General features: G+C 37.5%; 1 protein-coding gene across 3 annotated transcripts in view; it reads right to left on the bottom strand.

The window, feature by feature from the left end:
- Window positions 1–988: 988 nt before the first annotated feature.
- Window positions 989–10,615, bottom strand: part of ZDHHC2 (zinc finger DHHC-type palmitoyltransferase 2) — a 43,378-nt gene continuing 33,751 nt past the window's right edge. For 2 of the 3 annotated variants that reach the window (XM_042470546.1, XM_042470544.1), the window contains 3 exons: window positions 7,116–7,228; window positions 6,344–6,420; window positions 989–6,200 (listed from right to left, as the gene is read on the bottom strand). In XM_042470546.1, coding sequence (XP_042326480.1) covers window positions 6,380–6,420; window positions 7,116–7,228 — 154 coding nt within the window. In that variant the 3' untranslated portion in view covers window positions 989–6,200; window positions 6,344–6,379. The remainder of the gene's footprint in view (window positions 6,201–6,343; window positions 6,421–7,115; window positions 7,229–10,615) is intronic. The other variant, XM_042470545.1, reaches the window with a different exon arrangement.

The following is a 10,615-nucleotide window of genomic DNA, read 5'->3' as shown; positions in this document are numbered from 1 at the left end:
GTAATCTTGTATAAAACTGTCCTTAACAGAACTATTTAGACTTTGGCTCCATTCTATGGACATTTTTAGCAAACAGCAAAATTGCTACCTCAGTGAAATTTGAATGTGCCTGGAGGTTTTTGTGTTACATAGTTTCAGACCACAAACATCTTCATGCTTAAGTTTGGTCTGGGTTAAACTGGAAGCTCCATACTTGATGTAACCATTCATGTTTCCATTATAAATACTGCTGAATATCCATAGTGATAGTTACTAACAAAAATGAAACGCTATGCAGAACTGCATTATAAATAACCCACCTTATTCTATTACTATTATTTTATATACTGGAAATTGTATGGAACCTATATGCTTCAGTCAGTTTGATAGCGTTTTAAAGGCGCTATCCAGACTGGCGTTTTGCACCAGCCTGGATTTGTGCTAGGGTTGCATGAGGGTGGTGCCTCTGCATTCCCCACAACCCTAGCACATTGCGGCGGCTTCAAAATGGCGGCCTCTTGTCTACATGGGTGCTGCCATTATGATGTGACTGACATCACAACCGCAACCAAAAAAGAATCCGCTTTTTGCAGGTTCTTTTTCCGCCGGCAGGAAAGGAGGCGGCGGTCTGTATCCCGCCAAAGATTATCTGTTTAATAATGTGGTATATCTTGGATATGGTTCCTGGAAAACCACTCTGACCTAAGCTTGAACCTTAACCTCACTATGGGTTGCCAGCAAATGCTGACAATATCATCCCTACATGCACACAACTCTTGCCATGGACAAGGAAAGGGACAGCTGCTATTCCTAAGGATGGGTTTGCTTGTGACCAGATTTGGTCCTGGGATTTCCAGTTCATGTTTGGATTTCAAGTTCTGTACATAGTGAAAGACCACAAATTCTACACTGTGTGCAAATGTTGGCTAGATCATTACAGCATCTTCTGTCTGCTTCACTGGACAGATACTGTGTTTATTTCATACATTCAAAGCCTGGCTGCTTTAACCCATTTGTTGTAAAGGTTTTAATTTGTTTCCAGCAAGTTAGTTTAATACAAAAATACATATACCGCTTTACAAAGTACAAAAGAAAGCAAAGCAAGAAGCATTCCATTATGTGCAAACACTGTAGCTATTATGTACCATGTTGCACCTAAGCAACGGGTACTCAGCAAGCGTTGGGAATGTTTTTCTTTATAGGAATGACAGTGCAAAGCCGTTCTGGAGCAGAATACTTGGAAACCCAGGACTCTTCACTCTAGTTCAGTGTCCTGCCAGCATTACTGAAGAAATGGAAGGAGAGGAGCAGCAAACAGAATGAGGAGTGGTGCATACATGTGGAGGAATGTCATTTGTGTCCTCAAGAACTGATTCCTTGGAAGTGAAGAGAAGCTTATCCAGTCACAGTACCCTGAGTATTCCACAAGGCTAATTTGCAGTAGTCACTTAGTACAATAATAGTCTTCAAAAGCCATTCTACATACAAACATGCACCTAGTATTCACATAAAGCAATGCTGACTAGCCACCTGAATAATTTTGAGCTAACAGCTGTGGAGCAAATTGCAATTCATTTCTTCCCTCATTCCACCTTCATCCACCAAGGCATTAGATTTGCTATCAAAATAACTGCTGTTTCTCCAATATAAGAAGATCTTACCAGAGCTCATTCACATACAGTACTAACCAGGTTGCTCATTCTTTTAAATATTTTTCCTGCCTAATGTATAATATGTTCAGCTGTGTATATTTGATCTCCAGTAGTGGTTCCTTCTTACGTTACATACGGTTTGTTGTAATCTTTGCAAGATGTTTTTTAAACATCAGAACTACATCCTCATGAAACAGTTTGTGTGTGAATTACCTGACATTCCCCAACTACCATTCTGATCTATTAATAAAAAATTCTCAACTCCTCATGTTAGGGGAGTTTTGGCACTCTTGACAGTGCTGTGAGAGGAAAAAAACTAATCTGATCTCAAAATGTTTCTTAACTTGTTCAAGCTGCCACAAAATCAAAGAGGAGTTCCTTTCATGAAAATAGCACTATATAGATATTAGGAGTGGTTAACAAAAATCTCAGTTTTAAAAAAGTCCTTATACTACTAATAGGTTTATTACAGCAGCTGAGATTTTTGCCTCACTACTTAGTTTTATTTTCTCCTAAATATGGAAGAAGGCCCTGAACATTTTTCAACACTACCACTTAGTTTGTCACCAGTTTGATATAGAAAAGATAGTTCAACTTCCACATTTTGCATTCTCTGCTACCCTGGCTGGCCGGTTTGACAAAATTGCTGGTGTCTTAATTTAAGTCTGCACTTCTGCTAAATCATGTCATAAATGAAAAGAAGAAGAAGATTATGGTGGCCATGGAAATGTTCTTTTTCTTCCAATTGGTTTTTAGAGAGAAGGTGGAAATTCCCTTGACAAGCAACTGTTGGTAAAGGGCAACCTCAAAGGAAATTAGTCACCTTAAAAAGAAAATGAAATCAAGAATTTTTCATAGGACGGCCACATGCTTTCAGTATCAAAAATAACTATTATAGAAGTTAACATGGCCAAGATACTGAGAAACAACTTCATAAGCAGTCTTCAGACTTAAAAAAATCTTTAGGAACTATAAAGCTACTTGTGCAAAGCCCTGATAGTTACTTCTGATCTGACAGATAGAATACACTGAGTGGATATTATATCCCATCTTTTTTTTGTTTGTTTTTTGCTGGCACTCTCAGTGCTAATGCTGCAAAAGACCAAGTAGATAATACTTGCACTGCAATATCTGTTTAGCTTTGGTTAAGTCATTTTAAGACTGAATCACTATCTGTTACTTGCTGAAGTGGTCCCTTGAGGACATATTTCTGAGCCTTCAAGACCAAGGGAAACTGCTGTTAGGCCATACCCACAATTTTTAATCTCACTTGTTAATGCAGTGACAAGTGAATTGGCATAAAGAAGCAGATGGTCTGTATTCTAGGGGAAGGAACAGCACTCTTAGTTCTTCCTCCCCAATTCTAAAGCAGCTGAGTCTTCCTCTTCTGACCTGCCCACTTCTTTCCCTTTCCTACTGAAAAGGAGCAGCTACAGAGATGCCTTTCAGAGCTTCACAGCAGGAGGGAGACAACAACTGCACAGGGTGAGCATTACAATACACCCACATGATGTGGGATCTCAGCCATAACCAAAGTGTTTAAACAGGACTGCAATATTTAATAATCAATAAACGAACCAGATCAAGCCACCTCAAACTGCACAGAACTAAGACTTTAACAATGGTTTAAAACAAAAACAAAAAATACTTAAAATTCTACAGTGCTATCCTATAATCTCTTTTAAGAGGCAAGCTCTGCTGAGTTCAATCCTGTATGTGTCTTTTCAGACACAGGCCCCACTGGGGCTGTAATACTATTTTCACTGTAGAACACTTTTGAAGAACGCTATTGGTGAAGAGGGCAGGAGCGTTTCAAAATATGTATTTCTTTAACACAAGTACTTACAAAAACTGCAGACAGCAAACAGAGTCTTAAGAGGCCATTCTTTCTTTTCTTGCATAGGAAGGAAAACTTCTACAACAATGCTGCATCATCTAAAAATAAAACATCCCTATTCCTTAAAAATTACTATATTTGCCCACATAGAAATATTCAGAGTTGGTCAATAGACTGAATCAATAAGCACATATCATTAATTTGGATTTCTTTAATGTGGCAACAGTCTTACTGTTGAGTTAATCAAAACTGTAGTCTCCCCAAGTGCAAATGTATAGCAGAAGGTAATGCAGTAAGTGAAAAAATGCAATTTTTCCCATCTACTATTACAAAGAGAACTTGCCATTTGCTTTCCCACAAACAGTAATGTCCCGCAAGACATTATAGAAGTTTTTTTTAAAAGCCCACAAAAGGGAACTCCCTCCCAATTTGTACAGGTCTGCTTACTGTTTATGCCTTTCCATTTCTTTAATTCATCACTGCTTAATGCCATACACTTTACTGGAAGGTCCACTGCTCAAAGAAGTCAATTAAATTTACTTCAGGCAACTACAGGCAAGGTTGAAGTGTGTAAGACCCATTCCTATTGCTAGGTTGCATTTATTACCTTCTCTGACCGACATGTAACACCTGAGTTGCTGGGGGAAAGTGCACCATTCTAATGAGCCATACAGGGCTTTCTGTGTATTTTGTATGAAATCCCACCTCTCTAGCAATGTGTACAAATCTCCTTTCTCAGAACATACTGATGGTAAAGACCTGTCAGCATCATTTCTCATGAAGCAGTGCTGACAAGCATATTTAAACTGTCCTCTTCTAATTTAATTTTAATGAAACATATTTTATCTGTGACAAATCTGTTCCATGACAATGTATTCCAGATTCTCCCTTCATCTTAGATCCTTTTAAAGGATGAGTTCTGGTAGCTATTAAATACTGCCCTGCACAACTGGAAATACATCACAGTGTGTAATATGACTTGGCCATGGACCTTTTGCATTCTGACTACTTCCAAATCTGAAAAGAAAAACAAAGGAAGATAATGACTGTAAAATGTTTAACATATGCTGTTCAAAGAAAGATAGAGAACACCGTGTTATATTCTCAAATGCTCCAACTCTGGCTAGTTATATTCTGGCACTTTTGGTGATTTAGCCTGCAAAGATTTTTTTCGTGTGGATGACAATATTAGGGGGAAATGACATCATCACAGAGATGCCGTCTCATTAAAAAAACACTATTTCAAGGACTAATTCTGAAATAAATCAAATTGTTTTTGGGAATACAAAAACTAAATAATGGTTTTCTGAAATCCTTGTTGCTACTGCAGCTGTGGAACCAAATTGAGTCTGTACTGTAACTATTAAAATATCCAAACTGACTTTGAAATCTGCAGTTCCTCTTCAGCTATGTTCAACTGTACGTTTAACTGAGTGAAATGTACAATTTACTTCATTAATAAAATAATCATTTTCCATGAACCATTTTGGAAATGATATGACCACCTATTCTATGTAAACAATAATGTCTTATGTAACTAACACATTAACTATATATAATTTTACTGTATGTGCATGCAAAGGCACTGATAAAAGCATATTTGTGAAACTGCAATTTCCTTGGCTTCAGAAATTTTCTGAAATCTTAAAGCTTTTTTTTTAAACAATCCTACAAAAAAACTGTCCCCAAATCCTTGACAACTGTTAGTTTTATTCAAGGCATGTTTCTAGAAAGCTCATTTGGCTTTTAAAATATATTTTGTAGTCAAAATCATAGTAAGTAGTGAATGCAACATGATAATATACATGGTCTCATATGTACAACATCAGGATAATAATGAGGAATGCAGCAATTCCAGAATGGTAAATCAAATTCAGAAATGTATAGTGTAATTAAAACAGCATCTTACAGGTGCAAACTTAGGTTAAGTGTTTTAAATCTAATATTCTGAAGAAACATTCACAAACACTTCTATTAATGTTAACCAAATAGTAAGTTGTCACATATTTACAGTTTCACAAAAATGCTCTGAGCATGTTTAACTGCATGTCCTAGACTTAACCAACAGATAAATCAAGTGTGCAGATTTGTTCTGCTTCTCTGTTATGAATTAATACAAATGATATCTTGCTATAAATAAGTGATCTGCTTATAAGAGTTCTGAGGAAGAGCTTAGACAACCTGTCTGTGATCATATAAATAAAACTGTGTTGTTAACTCAGATGAGGATAGGAAGAAGAATGTAGTTCAGTCATTATGCCTGAACTATTGGCAACCTTTCCAGTCAACTGATCAAAGCTGGGAGTATATTACTAGGGAGAAAGATCGTCTGCAAGCACTAATCACATATATGATTTAAAGATTCAACTGCTGCAAGACCATTTTCAGGTTCTATGTAAAATGTTTACACTCACCTGAGTTACCAATGGCAATACTTTCCTTGCTTGCAAAGGATTATTGGCCTGTATGTCTTAAGACATCTTGCTTTCCTGACATGAAATTTTCAAGCCTTCCCTTTTGTATTTTAACATTATTTTGCATTAACCAAAACATTCTTTTATACACAGAAGAGATGACAACACATCTTATATTTCAAGCGATGATATGGAGACAGCTAAATTAGGTCTTGAAGTATCTTCAGAGCAGATCCACGCAGCAGTGGACTGAGACAGCTGTTTGATGGATGCTGATGTTATGGAGGAATCCTTCATCCTCTCATCAACAATTCTGAACTATAACAAAGTATTAAAGCATACCAGTTTGAAAAACAAGGGCATGTTATGCAACAGTTGAATGGCATGCATATTAAAACAAGTTACAAAAGAGTGAATTTAATTGACTACAGAGAAGCTAACAAAGTTTTTTGAAAACTTACTTGGAAAATCCAGGATTACTCTGTTTACTCGCATGACTAAGTTTCATTTTCCATAGTTAGTGCAGGATTGCTCATACCTTTGAGAAACATAGTGATATTTTTCAGCAGTGATTCATTATTTTTTGTACTGAGCAAACTCATCAATATAATTCTATGTCTCTCCAGGAATAGCTGTTGATGTTATTGTTGGTTTTACACCTGATCTCCTAAAATGTGTGATACAAAAATCAAGGTACACAGCCTAAAAGGAGGAGAGCATTTGGGAGATGATCTCTCACAAATAATGCTTTGCATTATGATTTGATTAGCTGCTATGTAAACTTACTGTAACCTTATATTAACCAACCTGAAAAACACTATAAAAGTATTTACACACACACATATCTAAATCCAGTAGGTTGATGACTACTATGAATGATTATTCCAAGAAGGCTGAAAGAGCAATACACAACTGTTAGGTATTCCCAAGCACCAACTGATCAAGGCAGGAGACCTGAATTCCAAAACCATTTCAGCCATTGCCTCTTCTCTCACCTCTTCATGTTTATTACACAGGAATAAGATGCCAAGGAAGAATTAGAACAGACAGAAAGTGGATGGAGAATGTCTCAAACAGCTGGCAAGGCAAGAGAAGAAAACACTGAAGGGGAGAGAGAAGGGTCATTGGATAAAACAGTTTTGAGATTCTTATCTCCTGCCTTCTGTACATATTATGTTGTTTCTTTAATTTTAAGATAGTTTTACAACCCATCTAGTATTAGTAATCTCTTACCAAGATTGTTCTTTTCACTACTTGTACTGCTTTCGGTCCAAGACTGGGTATCAGTAAGGAGGTGGCTTTGGGAATCTCGTAAAGGTTTAGAAGGAAAGTTAGGATTATTCTCACTGTTAAAAAAATGACAGCATATTAAAAGAGAGCAATTATATAACTGCACCATTAAAAGCCCATGTTTCTAGTAAGGTTCATTACAGATATATCACTCTTTGTTCTATAATTATTCAAGCTCAGTAATAATTTATTCATCAAACAGAGGTGACTATCCATTAATGCTTGTACAGCTAGCACAATATCACTGGAATAATGGTTGTGCAAGTGGTTATGCAAACCAGTTGTGCAACAAGTTGTAACCTTTTTTTGCAACTGGTTCCAAATTTGCTTAGCAGAACCAATTTGTAATTTGAACACACCAAAATAAGGACTAAAGACCATGTCTGTACTAACTCAAAACACAACTACTAGTGCAATGACAGAATAAGATACAGGTCTAGTCATTTTGTTTCTGTATTTTTGTCAATATATAGACATCCATATGGTGAATGTATATGGTCAGTCTCATTATTTTTTTTAAACTTTTGTTAATAAATAAGATTTTAGCTCGAATGTGTCTTAAATTTTTGCAAGCCCCTTGCCAGGAGACAGGCAGAGTATAAACTAAATGAATGAATGAATAAAAATAAATGTATATTCAATAAGGCATTTGGAGTTCTAGTGATTTACGTATTTTATAGGGAGCATATTAAGAATCTCTTATAAATCTTGAGATTGCATTTTCTGTTGTTGATACAAGGAAGCAAATAAATTCTTAGCCTTGTAATATTAATGTTAATCTCTTTAAATACCTGGAGAAATAGTTTAGATGTTAATCTTACATAAATTGCTGAATACAGGTTGTGTAACATAATATGAACCACGTCACAACCAATTATTCCACTCCTGTGAGTTATCTTACAGAATTAAAAAAGATCAAAGCTATATTTAATTTCCATACTAACATAATCCACAGACTTCCCTGTTTTGCATTATGTTTACTGGGAACTAATGAAAATACAGTGGAACCTCACCATACGCGGGGGATCCGTTCCGGATCCCGCCGCATATGGCGATTTCCGCCTATGCTCGAGCCCCATTGTAAACAATGGGTCTTGTGCACGGCAGCGTGGCGGCGCGCGAGGCGCAACGGGTGCGCATGCCCATTCAATTGAATGGGACGTGCCGCCCCTTCCGCCCCGCACACGCTGGCGGCTTTGAGCGCCTATGCTCAAAGCCGCCTATAAAAAGACTGCATATGCGGAGGCTCCACTGTACTATTGAAAAAATTGACACCAGTTTACAAGTAAATGGGAGATACAGGATCTTCTTCACATGGTATTTTTCTCCCTCAACACATGAAATGCCTTGAAATTGTTCCATGGTTCTGGCACTGACTACATCCTTATAGAAACACTATTGCTTCTTGTTAAACTCATACCTCCAGGGTTCAACTTTTACAGACTTCATACATCGCTATCACATGAACAGTGACTTTTATATGCGCTTGCAGTTACTGGACATTGTGAAACAACAAGACCTAAATGGACATCAAGAAACCCTTTTTGCACTGTAGCTACTGAATTCATATTTTACAACATGGCCATAAAAATTAAAAACTATGTTTACGATATCTTTACCTAAACATAACATTACTTCTCACTATGTAAACTGAGCACACTGGCACTAGGCCTGAATAACAGCCTAATAAAGTAATGAAACGGTGCTCTGATGATTTTTAATTCTACCAGTTGTCATGCATGGTGGCAAGCTAGTGACTGTTGAAAAAGTGGTTAAGGATGCTATTTGCCGTTAGTAAATAGGAAAGCGTAAGGGAGATACAAAACACATTGCAAAAATAATCCAGTTTGAGACTGCTTTAGCTGACCTGGTTCAGTGCTAGGGAATTATGGGAACTGTAGTTTTGTGAGACATTTAGCCTTCTCAGTCAGAGAGCTCTAGTGCCACAATGAACTACAATTCCCAGGATTCTCTAGCACTGAGCCAGAGCTGTTAAAATGGTCTCAAACTGGATTATTTCTGCAGTGTGTTTTGGACTGGAGAAGGAAGTTACAAATTTGCAACTCAGTAAGATTTAAATGTAACATTACTTCTTGCTGAATGAATGCTGTCAGTAATGGACTGGATGAGGGCAAACAAACTGAAGTTTAATTCAGACAAGATAGAGGTGTTCCTGGTCATCTGTAAGGCAGATCAGGGAATGGGGACATTGCCTGTGCTGTATGTGGTTACACTCTCCCTGAAATCTCAGGCTCACAGCTTGGGTGTTCCCCTTGACTCTGCTCTGAGCCCGGATGCCCAGGTTTCAGCAGTGGCCAGGAGTGCATTTGCACAGCTAAAACTAGTGCGCCAGCTGCGCCCATTCCTTGAGATGTCAGATCAGGCTACAGTGACACATGCCTTTAATAGATCTTCTTTGGACTACCTCACTCTATGTGGGGCTGCCTTTGGAAACTGTTTGACAGCGGGTTCAAAACGCCGCACCTATAATGCTGACTGGGGCCAGTTATAGGGGGCATATAACTCCCTTGTTGAGACAGCTTCATTGGCTCCTAGTTTGTTTCTGGAATTATTCAAAGTGCTGGTTATGATTTATAAAGCCCTGTATGGCTTAGCTCCAGGCTATCTGAGAGACCATATCTCCCCATATCAATCTGCCAGGGGAAGGGAAAAGTTTTTTCTCAGCCCCACCACCATTGCAGGCTAGCCTGATGAGGACATGAGAGAGAGAGAGAGCCTTCTCAGTGGCTGTTCGCACCCTCTGGAACTCACTTCCATGGAAGGCTAGGCTGGCCGCCTCCTTACTGTCCTCTATTTGTGAAATGCCTTGGATCCTTTTCTGGGAAAAGGTGGCATAAAATGAAATAATAATAATAAATAGATTTTTCTGTAGAAAAGTTTGTTGTTGTGTGTCTTCAAATAGTTTCCATCTTGTTGTGGACTAAGGTAAACATATCATGGGGTTTTCTTGGCAAGATTTGTTCAGAAGGGGTCTGCCTTTGCTTACTTCTGAAGCCGAGAGAGTTGAACTTGCTCAAGGTCACCATGTAATTTCCATGGCCTAGCAGAGATTTGAACTGTGGGCTTCAGAGTCATAGTCCAGCGCTCAAACCACTACACCATGCTTTCTGTGAACCTGCATAACCTATATTGTCTATATAAAAGATGGATTTTATGCGGGTTTTATGTTTTTGTTTAAAAAAACCTAATGCTGAAGAATGCTATTTACAGTTATCTCTACATGTATAATCTAATTTGATAGCTTTCAGATAATCATTTGTGTGTCTTGAATCTAACTAATAATCCTATTCCTATGCATTCAAGTATATATGACTGTTATCCAAGCAATAACTAATATATAATGAATGGTGTAAGTGCCAATGGGAATAATAATAATAATAATAATAATAATAATAATAATAATAATAATAATAATAATAATA

Source organism: Sceloporus undulatus, chromosome 5 (assembly GCF_019175285.1).
Source record: "Sceloporus undulatus isolate JIND9_A2432 ecotype Alabama chromosome 5, SceUnd_v1.1, whole genome shotgun sequence".
In the NCBI taxonomy this organism is placed as follows: Eukaryota; Metazoa; Chordata; class Lepidosauria; order Squamata; family Phrynosomatidae; genus Sceloporus; species Sceloporus undulatus.
This window is presented reverse-complemented; position numbering and strand designations above follow the sequence as displayed.